Source organism: Saimiri boliviensis, chromosome 6, assembly GCF_048565385.1.
Source record: "Saimiri boliviensis isolate mSaiBol1 chromosome 6, mSaiBol1.pri, whole genome shotgun sequence".
NCBI lineage: Eukaryota > Metazoa > Chordata > Mammalia > Primates > Cebidae > Saimiri > Saimiri boliviensis.
In genome coordinates this window covers 89,044,554-89,065,730 of record NC_133454.1, presented here as the reverse complement: position 1 = coordinate 89,065,730, position 21,177 = coordinate 89,044,554, and the positions used below count along the sequence as shown (strand labels likewise).

Genomic DNA, 21,177 nt, shown 5'->3' with positions numbered 1-21,177 from the left:
CTGCAATTTCTAAGACAGTCTCTGTGGTTCTCCCTGCACAGCATCATGGTTAAAGACATGGCTCTAGCCAGACTGTCCAAGTTCTATTCTACCTCTGCTACTCACAAGGTTACAAAACTGGTCTTTGCCTCAGTTTCCATATGTGTAAAATGGGGATGATAACACTTATGTCATTGGATTGTGATAAGAAAAAAAATGAGTTTTTAAATGTAAAGTCCTTAGAACAACTGCTGGCACACAGGAAGTGCTATATATGGATTTAGCCATTATTACCATTGTTATTATTGTTACTATGTTGTTATTGTCATAGAAAATGTATGTATCAGACCTGATTTAAGTGTTTTTGTGAAGACAAAATGAGATTATATGTAAAGAGCCTCACCCATCAAGCACTCAGAAGTGATCATGCCCTTGCCTCATCTTCCCATTCTGCCTGGTACTGTACAAGGCAGGTGATGGATGTTCTATAAATCCTTGGAACAGATTGCTATCTTTCCAGGGGCTTGAGAGAATAAGCTATATCTTTTCTCACCTAGGGGCTATTAAATCTAGGTTCAGCATGCCCTATCTCTTAGGTTAGCAATATAAATAGTTACTTTTATTAAGTATTTCTTACTTGCTAGACACTGCACTGAATACTTCACGTTATTTTTCTTAATGCTCACAGTTCTAGTGGTTGTTAATGCTTATTTTTTAATAGATGAGAGCACTAAAACTCAAAGAAGTTAATCAAGGAGATCACCCAGCTAGTTATGACAAAGGACACCACCAATACCCATTTGACTTTAAAACCTGTGTTATCAGCCACTACACAACCCAACCTCCTACCAAAAATCCCCTGAATAAAAGGGGAGTCAGGGACCCCAAGAGAGCATTTGCCATTTACTTCATTGTTTCCTGAGTATTTTCTAATAATGTATATCAGATTTGGGACCTGGAAAGTACCAGATGGCCAGTCAGACACAGTCTTCATGCAATAACCAAGAGACTCTTCTAGAGGGGGAATGGACACCACATAAGGCAGACCGTGGGAGAAGCCCTGGCAAAGAAAGTAAAATCCCATTGGCCAAAATCACTTTGATGTCAGCCGTGCAGACAGGGATCTACCACAGGGAAGATCTCCAGAACCCCTGGGCACTGGCAAACGAGGGCAGGCTGGTAAAAATCAGGGTAGTCCACTGGAAGTGACCAATTTCCTTAGCAGTCTATCCAAACTGTGCTCACTATGAGTGCACAAGGGCCAGCTGAGGGTGACAAAGTGGAATGGGGTGGGGAGATGATGGACCAAAGGCAAAAGAGGGAAGCAAAGCCTGAGGGAAGTGGACTGTTCCAGGCCCCCAGGGAGAAGCTGAAGAACATTGTTTTTTTCAGGGAGAGGGTGATGAATCACCTTACCAGAGCCTATCCACTGCCAGTCCTCTGACAATGTTTGTTAAATGAAGGGTCAAACAGGCAAAGGCAGAACAGCTGCCTGGATATGAACAATCCCAGCATGGACTTTCCCTCTCATTCCTCGGGTGCTCCTCATCAGGCTCGAGAGTATGTGTCACCTCCAGTTCCGAGTCACTGTACTGACCTCCCACCCACTGCCCACTACACCTCATAAACCCTACCTCCACGGATGAAGGGGAACCCCATGCAGGAATGTACCCTGGTGCTCACCCCCATTGAGGAGCCCACTGGACAAATCCTGTACCTAACAACCGAAGAAGAGTGGAGCACAAAACCCTCACAGAGGCAGGCCCCCAGAGCACTGGAGGAAATCTTGCCTTCCTCCCACACACCATCACTCAAACCTGTCAGCTTCCAAAAATGTTTAGCAAGTGCAGCAGCAAGGGGCATGCTTATCAGCCTGGTGTGGGAGCTTAATGTGCTTTGAGGGCCTTCTCCAGCCCAGAGTTACAAAAGTCTGCTTACAATTAGCTTCCAGCTCCAGTTCCCCCATCAGAAAACCTAGGAATGTGTTGAGCTCTAGCCTCTGATCAGAGAAAGCTCCAGGAGAAGGTGGAGACAGTGTCAGCAGGGAAGCAAGTGCCAAAAAGGTCAGCTGGTCTGTTGCCATTTTCCTGACACCAGCCCCAAACCACCTCCCTCTCTGGCTTCCCGCCTCTCCTGACCGGACAGTCACATCCGTCAGGTCGGCATGTCCCCAAAAGTCCCTGCTGACTGACTGCCAAGAAAATATAGCCCCCTCTTACCAGAAGTAGGGGGAACTGGAGCAGGGAGGGCCAAGAGAACCTGACTGGCCCTTGCTAATTTCTGTAAAAGAGATTGCACGGGCAGTGCTTGTTACCCTGCCGAATTGGGTGATGCAGGCTCTGACTGGAAAGGTAGGAGTCACCAATTCTCTTCAAGCCATCTCCCGTCCCCACCCCCCGTCACTCGGGCTATCAACACCAGGATCTACCACCCAGGAAGGAGGGGCTTAGCTTCAAGCCGCCATTCTGAGGCAGCCACCCCCACCCCCACCGCAACAGCCAGCCAAGGCGCTCTGCTGGTGCACTAGTACCGCAGTCCCAGCACCTTGCCCGGAATCCCGTCACCCAGCAGGATGGGGCAGGGACAGGCCATCTTCAAGCCAAGGGAAGAGCAGGTTCACTGCCACCCCCCAACCGCCTTTTCCTGGATCTTACAGCCAGGCTAGGGGGCGGCGTCAAACCAAATGGGGCCTCAGATCATTCCTTGTCCGGAACAGAATCTCTGCGGAATCGCCAGACACACACACAGCTGTTGCTGCGGATACTGGCTACTTGAGGACAAGACCTCAACATGCAGGACCTCACATTTCCAGCGATGCACACGTTTTTTGAGAACACCCCGATCATGCCCTCCTCCCCAGGAAGATGCTGCCGGCCTTCCCCCCATCCCAGTTCTCAAACGGCTCTTTAGGCAAACCTCGGGCACCCGGGCCACACCCACCGGCCGGCCCACTCTCCTCGCGCATCCCCCAACCTGCCGGCCTAAGGGGAACGGTTCCCTTCCCTGCCCACATGGTAGGCCCTTTTTCCCCCACATCACCCGGAAAGAAGTATTCGCCCATCTTCCCAGAACAGTACCCCCGGCACACGGCACCTCTCACCTGGGTATCGAACCCGTTTTCCACCGAGCCGCTCTTCCGCAGCGGGAGCCCCTCCCCCGCTGGCTCCTGCAGCCCCTGCAGCACCTGCGATTTCAGGGGGATCTGGCTAGGATAGGTGGTCTTGCTCACCTCCACCTTGCTTCCCAACTTGAGGTAGCAGGGCTGGGGGCCGGCCCGGGCCGGGGGCACGTGCAGGATGGGCGCGGCGCTGTGCACGGGTTTGGGCAGTCCCGACTTCATTTTGGAGGCGACCAGGATGGCCGGCATCTTCTCCCGGGGCTTGGGCTTTCCCAGCACGTCCCTGGCAGCGGCGGCGGGGGCGACCGCTAAAGGCAGCGCGGGTAGCAGAGCAGGCGCCGGGCCTTAGCCCACGAGGCGCCCACCACCAGCGGCGAAAGAAAAAATCCCCAGGTGGGGAACTCGAAGCAATCTGGCGAGCGCGCCTTTGGGGTGCCGGGATGGGAATGGGGGACTGGCCACGGCGCCCAGCGGGTCCCACCTGGACGGATGCTGCAGCCGGGTCTCACGCCCCTCCTGGGTGACCTTTCAAGAGCTCTGGGCGCTCAGGGGCTGCCGCCTCTTGCAATTTTCCTCCTGGGAAACAGAGGTTTGGACGCCCATATTAACTTGTCATTGCGTCTCCGAAGTGAGGAGGCCCCTTTGGAAGAGACAGAGGCTGCAGGGACGCACGAGTCCCGCTCCGGAGGCTACGGGTCAGAGCCGGCGAGGGAAAGAGCGAGCAGCCGTGGGAGGAAAGGAGCGAGCAGCGAAGGAAGGAGAGAAGGGCACACGGGGCCCAAGACGTCTCCACAGAGAGGCAGCTGCCGCCCTGCTCGCGAGCACCGCAGTATCACCCGCGACGCAGCAGAGGCGCGGCGAGAGCCCCCGGAAGGTCTCTCTTGGAGTGACAGTCACCGCTGCCCAGAAGGCGCCCGGACAGACAGCACCTTAGCGCCTGCGGGTCTGCACATGCTCCGTGCGCTAGAGCGCGGCTAGGCTGTGGCCGTGGGGCGCGGGCGCCAGGACGCGCGGCTGGCGGGCCGGGCTGGGCTGCGCTCGGGAGCGGCCGCCGCGCTTCCCGGGAAGGCTGAGCGGGCTGCGGGGCTCAGAGCAGGGGAGGACAGGCTGCGGCAGGCGCGGCTGCGGCGCGCGCTGACAGCCGGGACCGCCCCGGCGCACCCATTGGTCCACGGCGCGCCAATCAGTGGCCGCGGCTCTCACTGCAAAGAGGGCGTGGCCTCAACTCCGGCTGCCGCCGAAACTCTGGGGCCGCGCTTGGCCGCGAGTACAAAGCGGGCTGGTGGCCGCTCTGCGGCACTGCTCCGGCCGCGCGCCTCCCGGGGGGCCGACACCCCAGCGTCCCTGAAACCCTTCTTTTGAAAAATGCCCTTTCGAACGCAACTGCCCGCGCCGGAGCTACGCGGGCACGGCTCGGGGGAAGTTTGTTCCCTTTTTGAAATTGGTCGGGTTACCTTAACGGTTTGAGTCTTCCGGAGTCACGCCCGCAGCCTCGCTGCCCCCATCTGGCTTGGGCAGGGCCGAAGCTCGTCTCCCGCGTTCAGAACGCGCCAGCCATTTCTCTGCCTGCTCTTCCCGGCGGGCCGGGCGGGGGCCCTCCCAACGGCTTCCTCTCCAGTTTTCAAAGGCTGCACATTTCACTTAACTATTTGAAGTATTTATAGGCACATACAATACGCAGGGAAGCTTCCCGCCCCGAGACAGCTCCTCCACGCAACCTACCACAGACTCTGTAATTAGAGTGGCCCGGGGAAGCCGGGAGAGGCTCCATGACCCCGGCAGGCTCTGGCCAAGCCTTGCTGCGTTTCACGGAGCCCCTCCCTGTCCGCACCTGGGACACACTGGCCCCACAGGTTCCTCCACTCAAATTCGTTCTTTGGGTTCCTCTGTGGTTTCTTCGCTGACTCAAAGTGTATGAGAAGAAGAAGGAAACTGAGGGATGATCAGGCAGGCCAGGCGTCGCGATTTATGAATGAGGAGGCTCCACCCTGTAGATCTCCCTGGATTTGAATTGGGCAACTTCTTTAAGCTTACACGCATCCTTATAAAGCTTCTGTTTTCACAGGTAGTAAGGTGGAGGTTTGACTACATTTACCTAATGAACTGTTGTTTGAATTAAGTGAGATGGTTGGTGCATGACAGGCATTTAGCACAAGTACCTGGCAATGTAGGAGTCCATAAAACCTGGATTTTATTTTCTCTGTTATTAAATTACTGCTGCTTTCTCCCAAAGTCATCTCTGCTTGTAGACTATTTGTCTTTCTTCTTTGTTTCCAGAATACAGGTTTTTCACTTTGTGATCACCCTATAGCCTGATCATCAGTGCTGATAGCATTGATTTATAACTCAGATGCTATTAATTGGGTATGTCCCCCTCAAATTCATGTTAAACCTCTAATCCCCAATGTGATGGTATTAGAAGGTGGAGAACTTGGGGAGGTGATAAGCTCAAGACAGTGGAGCCCTCATGATAGGGTTAGCGACGTTATTAGAAGAGACAAAAGATGCTCACTTTCTGCCATGTGAGGACACAGGAGGCAGCTTCTGTGATCAAGGAACAGGCCCTCACCAAGAACCTGACACCGTGTTGGCATCCTCATCTCAGACTTCCAGCCTCTGGGACTGTAAGAAATAAATTATTTAAGTCATCTGTTTACGGCATTTTTGTTATAGTGGCTCAAAGTGACAAAGACCTCAGATCAGCGGAAAAAGCAAAGTCTTCACCTCTGAAGCATTAAAAAATGAAAAATGAGAAGGCCCTTTTATATGGAGACGGAGTCTTGCTCTGTTGCCAGGCTGGAGTGCAGTGGCACGATCTCAGCTCACTGCAACCTCCACCTCCTGGGTTCAAACGATTCTCCTGCCTCAGCCTCCCGAGTGGCTGGGACTACAGGCACGCACCACCACACCCAGCTAATTTTTGTATTTTGAGTAGAGACAGGGTTTCACCATACTGGCCAGGGTGGTCTTGATCTCAGGAAGGCGCCTTCTTAGCCATTCCAGGGAGCAACTTTTCTACTCTAGTTCGGCTGAAATGCACAGCCCTGTCTATGCCTGTTTCAGTTATCCTCCCTCTCTCTGAGATCAACTCACACATGATTCATGCTACTTACTTACACTTTGCCCTTTGCCATCTGATGCCACCTCCTGTACTGTTGTCTTCGATTATTTAACCTGTTATTTATTGTTTCATGCATTTGTTTTCTTCTTAGAGAATAAACATCATGGAATTAGGAACTGTGTTTTAACTTTCTTTAGATCCTGTCAGCATGCAGTATAATGCTATGGACAGAATAGCTACCTGAAATTGTTACTGAATGAATGATCGAATGATCCTAGGATCAGCCCTCAAGAAGGAGAGATTGTCTCCTAGATTTAGGAACATAAGGACATACAAAATATTATGCATAAAACTTGGGACTCTCCTGCCTGCCTTGAATTCTAGTTCTGACCAATATACCAAGAGTTGTGGAAAGATATCACAATCTTCGGCTTCTAACAATCAGGGAGATATTCCAAAGTATTCCCATGGCCCTAATGCAGTGGTTCTCAAAGTGTGGTCCCTGGAGCTGCAGGAACATTACCTGGAAACTTGTTTGAAAACCCCACCCCAGACCTACTGAATGAAAAGCTCTGGGGATGAGGCCCAGCAATCTGTGCTTCAACAGTGTTTAACCTAGTGATTATGATGCATACTAAAGTTTGAGATCTTCTGCCCTAATGAATATATTATGCATTCAGTATATCTCCAGAACTTCTTAAACCTTAATCTGGATAAGAATCCCAGGGATCTTTCTAAAATACAGATTCAGATTTAGTTGGCCTAGAATGGAGCTGAGATTCTACTTTCTGAGTAACTTCTCACATGATGCCCATGCTGGTGTTCTGAAGATCACACTTCGAGTAGCAAAGTTAAACCACATAAAGAAAGAGGGTTTCATCTTAAGGGTCATCTACTGAAAAGGATCTCAGAGTACACTATCTAGTTGGAAACAACCACCTGATCACTTGATAATGTCTGCTATGGGTATAGAAAGGGAAATAGTGACATATGTATTTGTATTTGCGATCTTTGGTTTCCTGTTTAAACTGTATTTGTTGCCAAGTTCATTTTAGGGATCTGAGACTCTCAAATATGCACAAATATGAAACAGTATTTCTTTTAAAGTATTTCTAATGTTCTAGGATTGGTAAACATGAGCATTTCCCTTAACCCTGTGTGGTTTATATTACTAAAGTCTGGTAATTCCTCATTTTTCTTGCTTAAAAAACTTTCACTTAAGGACAAGTGAATCTTTTAGTCTGTTTCAAGTTTCTTTTCCTGCCTCTTCTTCCCTATAATAATTCTATTTGCTTTTTCTTTGAACATTACTTATCTCCCCCACTCTGCACTCTGTTTTTTTTGTTTTTTTTGTTTTTTTTTTTGAGTCGGAGATTCGCTATTGTTGCTCAGGCTGGAGTGCAATGGCTCGATCTTGGCTCACTGCAACCTCTGCCTCCCAGGTTCAAGCTATTCTCCTGTCTCAGCCTCCCACGTAACTGAGATTACAAATGCATGCCACCACACCTGGCTAATATTTTTGTATTTTTAGTAGAGACAGGGTTTTATCATATTGGTCAGGCTTGTCTCAAACTCCTGACCTCAGGTGATCCTGCCTGCCTCGGCCTCCCAAAGATGTATCTCTCTCTCTCTCTCTCTCTCTCTCTCTCTCTCTCTATATATATATATATATATATATATATATATATATAATAAGCTTTCATTTTTTCTTGTTTAAAGCAAAATAATTTATCATACTAACAGACAAGGGGTGGGGAAAGCTCTTTTTTCTCCTGGGATAAATGAGATAATTATAAGTTTTCTACTTAAAAAAGATAATCTCAAATTATAAAAATAGCCTGTAAGTTTACTCCTTCCACATTGATACTGTGTTAACATGAAAAATAGTCATTTTAAATCAATGTTTTGCAAGCATTGGTAGCTAAAAGAAGTCACTGGTTCAGAGAATGGCAAGCTGCTCTGGAAAGAATATGCTATACAGGTTTTAAAATAACTTACTATTATTATTTACTATATGTACTATGGACAAGTATAAATGGCCCACCATTTTAAATTCCAGCTTTGACAACCATTCTTTCTTCTGGCTCTGAACTTGCAAAGTCACCCAAATGCCAGTGATAGGCCAATTTGAAACATATTATCAATACTCTCAGGACCACTGAATCATCCTAAGAGACTGGACAGTTCCTTGGTTCTAAGAGCCATCCTCAGATCAGGAAGTGCCAGCTGCACCCCTCTCTGATCCTCAACATTAGCCAGTTGTGATTAGTTGAATGTGAATTGGGCTTCAGAGCTGACCTGCAAGTGACCAGTTCCATCAATTTATCCTTTAATTAAAGACCCCTGTTGGCCTGATCTCCCCAAAAGACAGTCCAGTAAAGAGGCTGGAACATCTAAGCCCCAGCCTGTCACCAAAAAAAAAAAAAAAGCGGGGATCTCGGGGGGAAAAGTCACAGCCTTTTGGAGACACTAGATTATACATGACGAGGGGAAATTTTGCAAAGTTTCTTGAATAACGTAAAAAGCAAAATTATCTGGGAGTAAAAAAAATCACACTAGCTTACTCTTCCTTAATTTTCTACAATGTGGGTTGGCAACTTATGAGACATCTCATAGATGGCACAAAGGCTCACCTTTTAGTAGTGGCTGAGTTGAGAGGTCACCCATCTCATACTGCAGAGAAGTGAGGTAAGAACCTCCAAACATCTCTTTAAACACCCTGCTCATCTACTCACCCTACCAGTGATACACTTCCAATCTCAAACTTTCTTCTAGATGGGTCTTTGTTCATATCAGTATGCACAATGGTAACCTCTGGATTTTTTATCGAGAACCAAAGGCTGAGGGTTCTCCTACTTTCAGAAGCTAGAATGTGAGGGATATGTATGAGTGTGTGTGTGTGTGTGTGTGTGTGTGTTTACAGGCATTTGTGTCAGTGACCCAGACTAAATGTCAAATAAATATAGTCACGCACTGCATAATGATGTTTTGGTCAATGACTGACAGCAGATATGATGGTGATCCTGTAAGATTATAAGGAAGCTGAAAAACTACTATTGCCTAGTAACATAGTAGCAGTCATAACACTATAGTGCAACACATGACTCATGTTTGTGACTATACTGTGTTGCACGTTTTATAAAAGTTTAGCATACACAAACATGTACAGTGTCTAACACTTGATATAGTTGAAGATAAATACTTGACAAATGACTATATTATGGGTTCATGTATTTACTATACTATTTATTGTTATGTTAGAGTGTACCCTTTCTACTTAAAAAAGTTAACTGTAAAACAGTCTCAGGTGGTTCTTCAGGAGATATTCCAGAAGGCATTGTTAGCAGAGAAGATGACAGTTCCATATGTATTATTCCCCCTGAAGACCTTCCAGAAGGACAATACGTGGAGGTGGAAGACAGTGATATTAACCCTGTTTAGACTTAGGCTAATGTGTGTGTTTGTGTCTTCATTTTTAATTTTAAAAAGTTGAAAAGTAAAAAAAGAAAAAGAAAAAGAAAAAAAACCCTAATAGAAAAAGCTTATAAAGATATAAGGAAAGAATATTTTTGTATAGCTATACAATGTATGTTTTAAGTTAAGTGTTATTTTAAGAGTCAAAAGTCAACAAATTTAAAAATTTATAAAGTAAAAAAACTTAGTTAACTAAGGTAAATTCATTATTGAAGAAAAATATTTTAAATAAATGTAGTGCAGCCTGAGTGTACAGTGTTTATAAAGTCTACAGTAGTGCACAGTAATGTTCTAGGTTTCACACGTACTCACTGCTCACTCACTGACTCTCCCAGAGCAACTTCCAGTCCTCCAAGTTCCATTCATGGTAAATGTCCTATCCAGGTATACAGTTTTTAAAACTCTTTTATACTACATTTTTACTGTTCCTTTTCTATGTTTAGATATGCAAATACCATTGTATTACAATTGCCTATGGTAATCAGTAGAGCAACATGCTGTACATGCAGGTTTGTAGCCTAGAAGCAATAGGTTATGGTATATAGCCTAAGTGTGTAGTAGGCTATCCCACCTAGGTCTGTGTAAATGTACTCTATGATGTCTGTACAACAACAAAAAAAGCCTAATGACTCATTTCTCAGAACATATCCCTATTGTAAGCAATGCGTGACTGCACATAGCAAACTAATGATTAACCAGTGGCTCAATCATTAATTCAAGGAATAAATTGTTGCAAGCGATCTATGTGCCTGGCTTTGGGCATTATGATGAACAGCAGATAAGAGTAACTTCTTGCTCTCTGCTCTCAAGTTTCAAAGAATGATGTAGCTGCTGTTTCTCAGTCTGAGGATTTTCCTTTCTCACAAGTGAAAAACAGAAACAACTCACAATCTAGCAGGGAGGCCAAACAGGGAAATAAATGAAAGATAAACAACATAATTAACCAATACTGTAATAGCGGCAGCACAAAATATACAATGATAAACCAGGCACAAAGGAGGGCCGACTATTTCTGGGGTTATGAGCTATATTGGTTAATTTAATTATCCAACAAAAAATCTTAAGTAATGGAGAGAATTTTTTTGTTTTTACCCTTAGTGTTGAAACTCTAAAAGATATGTTCCACTCTTCTACTTCTATAAGTTAAGTCTAGCAAACATTCCTTTGTTTACATCTTGCCTCATCTCACTAAGGATTAGAGGAAACCTATATTCAATAAAACAATGACTAAATATAATGGAATACAGGAAAAGGATTCTAATTTAAAACTTAGACTGTGCCTACTTTTGCCTTCTGTAGGTGGGAGAAGGCTGTGTAAATAAATTATATCAGTGGGAATATAAATCATATATCATTTCCTTTCATAGTCAGACACTAATATTTATTAGTGCCAAGTCTGAGATTTTAAAGTCTGCCAGTTCTAAGCAGCTCAAGAGAGATCCTCCGAGTATATGGTCTTAGAGATACATTAGTGAGCATTTGGATATGCAAAGGTCAGCCCAGAGTCCAGGGGTCAAGCTATATTTTCATTTATAATAAGGGAGAAAAATTCCATTTCCTGGAAGAGGTTCAGTATGAAGAGCCCCCCAAAAATGGAGTAGCAGAGCAGTGTGAAGAGCCTACTAAGGAGGACAAAAAACACAGACCAAAGTGCCAACGTAAAACCCATTTATTTTCCCAAAATAGCAACAAACCCTGATATGCTACCAAATACTTGAAGTGGTTGATTTTTCTTTAGGTGAGGGATTTTTTTTTTTTTAAAAGAGGTGAGTTTTGAATTTGGGTTTGTTTTGGCACAGAAAGAAGAGAACAGAGAAAAGAAATAGACAAGAGTGAGATCCTTAGTTTAATAGGAGCAGAAATTCAGAGTCAGGGATAGCCACAAGAATGAAAATTGTGCCTCTTTCCCATCACCCTTGCTCCGCATTCAGTGATTTGCAGAATCCTGGACAGACAGGGAATTGGATTTCTTGTTTGATGTGAGATAGAATGAACAAGCACATTTAATTAAGAATGTCTTCTGACAAGGAGCTGGGACCAAGGAAAATGTAAACACAAGATGAGTATCAATTATATGTGTGGGCAAAGAGGTCAAATAGGGAGAGGGAAATCAAAACATCTGGATTCTCCAGTCCAAACAGTTGGCTCTAGCCTATATTTTGGAGTGAGCACCATCGAGGACATTCGAAAGTAAAGGTGAGACTGAGATGAGTATGTTCAGGTTCTAGGCTGGATCCCACATGCAAGGTTTGTTTGCTTATTTTTGGTTCTCTACCCACTTTTTCACTATTATAGATGACTTACTTATTTATTCATTTATTTATTTTTACCAATTGAGGTCTAGTTAATTCAGTTTCAAATTGATATTTAAAAATTATTTCTTGTTTTGTATTATCTATTCTTCTTGCCACGTATATGACCAGGCAACCAGAGTTGACCCAATAATAATGATGATGTTGATAAGAACTGTAATTTATGAAGTTATCCTTCTTATGTGCCAGGGACTAAGGTAAGCATTTTACATACATGATCTCTCATGCTCACAATTTCATAAGGTAGGTGGTTATTGTCATTTTCATTTTACAGAAGAGAAAAATGAGGCCTAGAGAGGTTTGAATGTCTTACCTAAGATCCCACTGCTAATTAAGCAGAAGAGCAGGACTTGACTCCAGTGCCTGGACTCTGGACACTAGACAGTATGGTATCAAAGCAGTAGCCATCATAATGATGAGCATGGTAATGAGAATGTAACTCCCTGTTTCTGGCACAGTTAAGATCTGCCTTATTTTCAGTATTTAAATGAATTCCCTCAGCACTCCTGTATGGTGGCAGAATGAGTCCATTTTACGGTTGAGGAAATGGGTGGAAAGGTTTGGTAGCCACCCAGTTTTCTAATGACAGTGGTCTTAATAATAAGGCAAGGAAAGATCGCCAGTTACAGCAGGTGGTCTTTGTATGGTGTTCATGCTCTGAGACAGGGCTGCCTGTTATGTTCATCTGGAGGCAAAGACAACTTGGACCAGTACTCCTTAAACAAGAAGCCTTAAAAAAACCACCCGGAGGCTTGTTAAAGGAAAAGATACATACACCTTCCTACCCAGCTCCCCTCCTACCCCCCCATCCCCCACTTCCCAGATTCAGACCTAGAATTCTGAAGCTGTGAGTCTGCATTTGAAACAAGCAATCAGGTCACTTTGTATCTGTGGTCCTCCCCTTTGCTTTGCATCCTGGGCTTTACATTAGAGTCACCTGGGAAATTCACAAGCTAAGGCTGTCCAGGTCCCATCCTGGACCAATGAAATCAGATTCCAGGAGTAGGGCACAGGCAGTAGAATGTTGAGAAAGCTCTTTAGGTGCAGGCGAACTGAAAAACATGGCTTTGCGAAATGCTACGAAGGCTTTGCTCTCACAACACTTTACAGTGGGGGATTACTGAGGCAATAATCTGGGTAATTTCAATCTATGTTAGCAGCCAATCTGGAAAAATCCAGGCCTTCTGTTACTTTCTGGGTGAGGTTTTCTTTTTGATAGAAACACTCAGTTGTCCAGCTGCCCATGCAGCCCGAACACAGCCAGGTAATTGCCCAAATGCTGCCTCAGCTCCAGCACTGCAGGTAGCGGCAGGCACTCTGACCCTTACTCGTTCTTACTCCTTACTCTACCCGTGGCTGCTGCAGGGCCACCAGACACTGAGCTGCGATGCTCCCCACCTCCCCACGGCTCTCTCAGCACATTTCCTCTTTTGGTTACTGCTGTCATCCTGGAAGCCTTCATGCCTACCCTCTGACTCTGCCCCAGGCATGAAGCCTGGTGAGCTTCGGATGGAAGAGGCGCTCCTGGTCAATGTCTGACCCCCAGGAAGAGGCCCAGTGCCCAGGATTCAGGACTCTGAGAGGAGAATTTGGAGCAGAGTTAACTCGTAAAGGTCTGCACTAATAAAATGGTGTGCTAGCCTAAAAAAAAAAACCTCAATAGTGGATGATTTAAAAAAAAAAATAGAGCTTTGATATGCATTTTGTAATTTAAAAAAAAATTGTCTTTATTATTTGTATATGTTATCATTAAAAAATTATTTATTGTTTATATATGTTAGCCTACTGTTAAAATTATTTTGCTAATATATTTGTGTGTATATACATATGTATAAATAAATATATTTATAAAGAGAAGGAAAATGAAGGAGGGAATCACATCAAATTGTTAACAGCAGTTCTTTCTGAGAGGTAAACTAGGGACTATTAATTTCTTAATTTATATCATTATTTTTAAAAGTTGGAATTATGGGTGGTTTTAACTTAGTTTTCCATGGGATTTCCTTTATTTTTTCAGATAAATATCTTCATTTGTTTTAACCTTTTATTTACTCAAGGGACACACTGTTATTATTTTATTGAGACAGGGTCCTGCTGTCACTCAGGCTGAAGTGCAGTGGCACCGTCTTGGCTCACTGCAACCTCTTCCTTCCGGGCTCAAGCAATTCTCTTGCCTCAGCCTCCCAAATAGCTGGGACTACAGGTGTGCACCACTGTGCAAGCTAATTTGTGCATTTTTGGTAGATACGTGGTTTCACCATGTTGCCCAGGCTGGTCTCTTTAACTCCTGGGCTCAAGCAATCTGACCGCCTTGGCCTCCCAAAGTGCTATGATTACAGCTGTGCATGCCCAGCCTCAAAGGACACTTATTAAGCCCTGTTGTGAACCAAGCCTTGTACAAATGTTGGTGATATGAGAGTGCAAAAATCTAGCTTATATCCATCTCTGCCTTCTGCCTTTGCAGGCAGGAAAATTGAGTTTTTTCTTCCAAACTAATAAACAAAAGCTATGTTAGCTACCAAAAAGTGAAAAACCAGTTCTAGTTAAAGGGAGGTTGTCTGCATAACAAAGTCACTGACGAATGGGCTCTCTTCTGACACAACTAGAAACCATTACCCCAGAAATTCCGTCTATTCTCCCTTCCTTCCAGGGAAGCAGCTCCCACAGAATCATTCTCTACAGAAGTTCCAAGACCACCCCTGAGTAGAAGGACTAGGAAATCAATTCTTTTCTGACTGATCTATCAACTTGCCTCTATAACCAATGATGTTGGTGGCCTCGACAGTCTTCTTCCTGTAGAAAGAGAGAAGATGGGGAGGAAAGTAGGATGCCAGAAATGAACCCTGCCGGTCACATGTAAAAGGGAATTCTAGTTAACGCTACTCCTTGGCTGAGCTCAAAAATGGTCTACAAGCTGTCAACAAAACAGAGACACCCAGGAGGATCTTCTGGGCCCTGAGAGCATTTGAAGCTGTGTGAAGATTTGAGATCATAAACAGCTGAATTGATTTCCGCTCCCTCTCCAAACCCAAGGCAAATAAAACCTCAGAGCTTCATGGGTGGAAAAAACCAAAATATACAGGATTTGTCTCTTATTTTTTGGCTTAGAAAGATATTGTTTTATAAACAGTTGGGCAAGACACTATTAATTTGTTTTCAAAAAAATTGCCTGGCAACTTTTTTGAAGTTCCACATTGCACAAGAATTTTAGACATTCACACAAATTTATCAGAATTTTCTTTTCAAGGCATTCTGGAATTGCCTCAAATATGAACCAAACAAAGTCGCTCTCCCTCAGGTCGCAGTGAAAACTATTAAGCATCATCATCATCATCATTATCATCATCATCATCATCCTGGCTTCATTTCCATGAAGTCCCTCTTTTCAAACATCAGAATGTTGAATTAACTCCCATTCAGAATCATTTGCTAGTGAAGGTTTTATCCATCCCAAGGAAGGACCACGAAGGGCTGATGTAGGGGTGCAGAATCCAGTTTTCAAAGGTGCCTGGCAGATAAGGCTGATTTCCTGCTGAGTTGTCAAAGACAGGCTTCTAGAATCGCCTCCCATGACCAGGACCACTGGAGCACTTTCCTTGCCTTTGATCCTCTGTTCTTGACGTTCAGTCCTGTCTGGTCTCCACAACCCCATTTTCTTCTACTTTCCCTACAGGAGAAACTCTGGCAGACCCCCCTTCCCAGGCCCCACCCCCTTAGATAGTTTATTGCCAGGTTCCTTTCTGAGTGGGGTGGAGGAGGGGAACACCGGGGCTGGATCCGGCAGACTTGAGTGTCTGGCTTCACTCAGTCACTGATGGAGCAAAGGTCATTTCTCTGATCCTCAGTTTCTGCAACAGTAAAATGGGAATGATGACAACTATGTCATAGAGTTGTTGTGAGGATTTGAGACAAGGAGACAGAGGGCCAGATGTAAGTCTAGAACCTTATGGCTGCTATACTCATTTATTCATTCAAATAGTATCTTATATTGCTACCAAATGCCTGGCAACATGCCAGTCACTGGCAATAAAATGTTAGTAAGAATCAAAATTCTTTTCTTGTGGAGCTTCCAATCAGGGAAATTGTAATTGCATAATTACATCAGAGAATGTATAATTACTAAACGAGGCAAGTGTGCTATGTTAGCAGATAAGGAACCTTAGATCCCTTTAGATGTTTGGGGCCAGGATCTCAAAGGCAAAGAGGGTGACCAGGCCAGAATGGGACTTAGATGCCTGCCAGTGTTCTTTGGGTGAGGTATGGGCACTGAGGGGTGAAAAACTGGCTTCCCAACTCCATACTTCTCTGTGCAGGGTAAGAGACAACGCCAGGGTTTCGCTTGCTCTTTTGAAAGCTGTTTAGTGAAGTAGAAAGAGTCTCATAGATGTGCACGCTTAATTGGTTGTGTGATCTTGGCCCAGTCACTTAACCACTCTGAGCCTCAGTTCCTCATCTCTGTTGGTAATAAGGCTCACCTCCCAGATTTAGGGTGAAGATTAAAGAGAGGCAGTGGAGCTTAGAGGTTAAAAGGATGACTTTGGAATTTGATTGCATATGTGTGACTGCATGGGTCTGAACTGTGCCACTTACTATCAGTGTGACTTTGGACAAGTTACTTAGTCTCTCTGTGCCTCAGGTTTCTCATCTGTGAAATACGGTTTATAACAGTCCCTCTCTCATAGGGTGTTGAAATGATTAAATGAATATAGGTAAAACACTGAACGAGTGACTAACACGTGGCCACTGCTACCATTGTAATTACCATATTTCCTGGACATTAAGTATTCAAACCACAGTTCCTCTCCTACCACTAGGGCCACTTCATGATCCCTTGCTGTGGGTATATCTAAATGTGTGGAAATTTCCACTGCTAAGACATTATGTGAAGGCCCAGAACCGGAGGCTGTTAGCCCACTGGGGATCCCTGTCCCTCTGGCTCACAAGATCCTCCAGCAACTTGGGGAAGGGATCTGCATGTGCAGAACTGGGGCATCCAGAACGAACCAGGCAGGAAAAGGAAGCTAGAGAGTATGCGGGGGAAACTCTCTGTAGACACTTTCTTTGCAGTTCTGCGGGTCAGGAGAGGCACAGAGAGGGCTCAACCTTTCTCATTGCAGTCCTGGGCCACATCTGTCCACATCTGGCCTCTTGCCTAATTTGGTTCACAAGGAAATGCATGGTCAGGCTACAAGTGTCTGTTTTCTTTACGACATCTATTTAAGGTGCTGCACCTACTCTTCTGCTGTGGAGTATTACATATGGGATAAAAGCAGATCCCTATTCCTCATCACCAATAGCTGCTTTTATCCCAAATATACAATGTCCCCAAAGCCATCATCTCCAAGTGAGATGCCTCATCTTGAAAAGACAGGCTTTGCTTTCAGCGACCACCTCTTTAAACTGGTATCTTTCTGAGTCTTCCAAATCCATAAGTAAAATCAACATACCAGGATCAGCTCAGGTGCCATGGTAAGCCAGGCACAGGAAGCCACTGGAGCTGGTGGCAGCATTTGGGGTGAGAACTAAACAGTTATGCACCAGGGTCCCATTTAATTTCTTCAAACAATGCTTCAAAGTAATATTTCCCCTGTTTTATAGATGAAGAAACTGAGGTATATAAGTCATAATTTGCCCAAGGTCACACAGCTAGGAAGAACTGGAATTCAAATTCTTAATTGTCTGATTCTAAATGCCATGCTTTTCTGGGACACTCCATTTGACATCAGCAACCTGGCACAGAATTCCTGATGGTACTTCTTGTTTGCTGAAGATTTCAACCATAATGTCACTGATTCACTGTGGGCCACAGAGCAGGGGCCCTAGGCCGGTTGCCTTTCCTCCCACCTTCTTCTAGCATGTGGCTGGAACAACTGGGAAGGTAGCAGTGGTCTTCTTCATAAGGCAGGGGGCTAAGTCACAGTGTTCTGAAGGTCAGTAGGAACTCCAGGACTTTCCCATGGGAAAGGATTTCAGAAAGTGTGGAATCCTCTAAGTGGTCTTCTCCCTCCTTTTCCTTTTTCTTACTCACCTACACACACACATATACATGCACGTGTGCACGCACACACACACTCTCTCTCTCTCACATGCACACACACACGTGAGCACTGTCCACATGCAGCTTGCATCTGGTGGGAAGACATGCCAATAGAGGTGTTGAAATCCATGGAGAGTCATGATTTGGCACCTGTGGAGTACTTTTCAGCACTTTGGAAGGACAGCTTACTCGTCCACACAAACCCTTCCAGAAAGGTTGTATCTGTGCCATCGTGGAGGGAGGAAATCAGAGCAAAGGCTATGGGTGGCCGTGGCCAAGCTGGAGCTGAACTTTTCACCCCTGCTCCGTGATTGGAGCCAGGAAGCCTCTCACAGGTAGTTCCTGCTCCTGGTTGTACTCTTCCCAGGCGACCTTGGGAAAGCCACTGCCTCTTCAGGCCTAGCTTTCTCATCTGCAAAATAAGAGGGTTGTTCAATGGCTCTCCACTTGGGTCCTCTGGGCCCACGGGGGTCTAGAATTCAGTAATGGCAGTTAAGCTGGCATAACAGCTGCCATTTACTGAGGGTCTCAGACGCATTTCCTAGGTCCCTTGTGAATAACATACCCAATGCTTAAAACAAAGCTGCAAGGTAGAGATGGCCACCTCATTTTACAGATGAGAAAAGTGAGCTTCCTAGAGGACAAGGGGCTTGCTCAAAATCATGTGGTAAGTGATGGAGTTGGAATTTAAACTCCAGCTCATGTGTGTAACCATTACACCCCGTTCTCCCCTGGACTACGCAATGGGCAGGTATGTGGGTTTGCAACGCCTCCATGGCTGCCCCATCAGCACTCAGCCCTGTGCTGTGATGAGTGGGTGCTGAGCAACAGTGTAGTGAAGATCCTGGTGGGCTCAATGATCAGAGTAGGCACAGGCACCAGGTAGGCAAGGCAGCTTCCAGGGAAGGAGGGCACAGAGCCAGCTGCTCTAGGACTGACCCCAGAGTTACAATAACGTGTCAAAGCAGGAGTTCAGTGGGGACAAGGAGCAGGAGGCCCTTCTCACGTTTCTCCCCACTCAGCACGGAGCTGCTGTCAGAGCCAATTGCCGTCACAAGCATCTGCACCTTCCCTGCTCTCTTCTGAAGACACTGACCTACTTTTTGTTGTATAGAAATGTATCCTGAGCCCCCCAGCAAATGCCTTCACCATCTACTTGTTATAGGTAGGAACTGTTTCAATCACCTGAATAAAACCCAGTGTCCCGGTCTGGGTTCCCAAGACCCCTCCTGCCCCACCCTTGTCTCCCTCCCTAGTTTTTTTTTTTTTGCCACTTGCACCAGCCATTTCCAGACATGCCACACTCTTTAATATTTTAAAGAGTGTTTTCCTCTATAATAAAATTTGAAAAAAAGAAAGAACAATCTTGCTTCTTCCTGCATCGCCCCATGCAGGAAAAGGCAGGACAGTTCTTTTTTCAATTTCAAATTTTACTATAGAATAGGATGTATGTGCAGATTTGTTACATGGGTAAATTGTGTGATGCTGAGGCTTGGGTTCCCAATGATCCCATCTCCCAGGCCAAAAGCACAGAACCCAACAGGTGTTTCTTCAATCCATGCCCACCTCCCTCCCTCCCCTGTCTAGCAATCTCTAGTGTTATTTGTTCCCATCTTTGCCACCATATGTATGCAATGCTTAGCTCCCTCTTATAAGTGAGAACATGTGATATTTGGCTTTCCATTCTTTTATTAGGTCACTTAGGATAATGACCTCCAGCTCCATCCATGTTGCTGCAAAGGGCATGATTTTGTTCTTTTTTACGGCTGCACAGTATTCCAGGATAGTTTTGAGGTAAGCACAGCTTTCTGAAAGCATACCTCCTGATGGTCCTATTCTAGTTCCACAATGCTGTGGTGTAAGCCTGGGCAAGTGCCTCAGTGTTCTTGTGTTTAAAATGTGTACAATAGCACTATCTATATTGTAGGATTACTATTGTGAGGATTAAAGGGGAAAATCATATCTTAGGACTTCTTCTAAGAAGCTCCCTAGGTGATTCTCCTGTGCAGCCCAGGGTTAGGAAACACTGAATCACACTGTAATCTCCAAGAGGGTAGAGAAGGTGTCTTTTTGTGCTTAAAGTCCTTGGTGCTTAGGGAGCATAATGCCTGGCACAATGTCAGCATCCTAGAAATGGTTTTTGAGTGGATGAATAACTCTATTTATTTGGAAGATTAAAATGTGAATAATCCTTTCTCCGAAGACAGACACTCAGCCACTATCATCAAGAACCAATTTCAAACCAGAACCAGCAAACCATGATCCTGATCATCAAGATGTTATGCTGGCTGAGGACTCCACTGTGAGATGGTGAGCAGAACCAAGCCCTGCCTTAATAAATGCAGTTGGTATTTAATACTGACTCCTGGGAAACTAGAAACAACAGGCTAAATGAGAATCATGCAACACACAAAAGAGAAGGAGACTTCAATAAGAGACAGATTTGGGGGCAGGTCAGTGTTTGGATGTTTACTCTAGGATTCTTGGGTTTTTGTCAGGCTTCCAAGTTTCAAGGCCCATGCCAGGTTCAGACTTGAAATGGACAAATGCACTTCCTGAATCCTCACACCTAATTCCAGATGGAAACACTGGGAAGTATTTCTGACCAGCTGTACTGCTGAGACAGAAATTATTCTTAGCACAATGGTGTCAGTGGCAAGCCAGGATTTTTTTTTTTTCTGATGTGATTGATGTTCAATTAGGTAGCCGGAGAAACTAGGAGAGCATTTCTATGTATAGGGAAGAGGGTTGGGGGCATGATTCAGCATCTCAGTGTCATGTAGCATTTTGCTTTTTCTCCTGTGCTATGTCCTAGCAAGCCTCATTCAAGGAACCGTTAGCATATGGAGTATAATGGGATTCAATGAACAAGGTTTTAGGATAAAATAATAATAAAGTAGGCCATCCAGTGTCTTTATTTATTTTTCTATTTTATTTTATTTTATTTTTGAGTTGAAGTCTCACTCTGTCATCCAGGCTGGAGTGCAGTGGTGTGATCTCGGCTCACTGCAACCTCCACGTCCCGAGTTCAAGTGATTCTCCTGCCTCAGCCTCCCAAGTGTAGCTGGGATTACAGACACACACCACCACACCTGGCTAATTTTTGTATTTTTAGTAGAGATGGGTTTCCACCATGTTGGCTAGGCTAGGTTTGAACTCCCGACCTCAGGTGATCCCCCCACCTCGGCCTCCCAAA

The 21,177-nt window shown here is 45.1% G+C and overlaps 1 protein-coding gene across 9 annotated transcripts in view; it reads right to left on the bottom strand.

The window, feature by feature from the left end:
- The window catches only part of NAV2 (neuron navigator 2), a 768,220-nt gene that overhangs the window by 406,336 nt on the left and 340,707 nt on the right, over positions 1-21,177 (bottom strand). For 3 of the 9 annotated variants that reach the window (XM_074401225.1, XM_074401226.1, XM_074401227.1), the window contains exon 1: positions 3,080-4,232. The exons of 2 other annotated variants lie outside the window; for them this stretch is intronic. In XM_074401225.1, the coding sequence (XP_074257326.1) occupies positions 3,080-3,346 (267 nt within the window). In that variant the 5' untranslated portion in view covers positions 3,347-4,232. Of the gene's footprint in view, positions 1-3,079; positions 4,235-21,177 lie in introns of those variants that run through there. 4 more of the 9 variants (XM_074401228.1, XM_003919910.3, XM_074401234.1 and 1 more) reach the window with 3 other exon arrangements.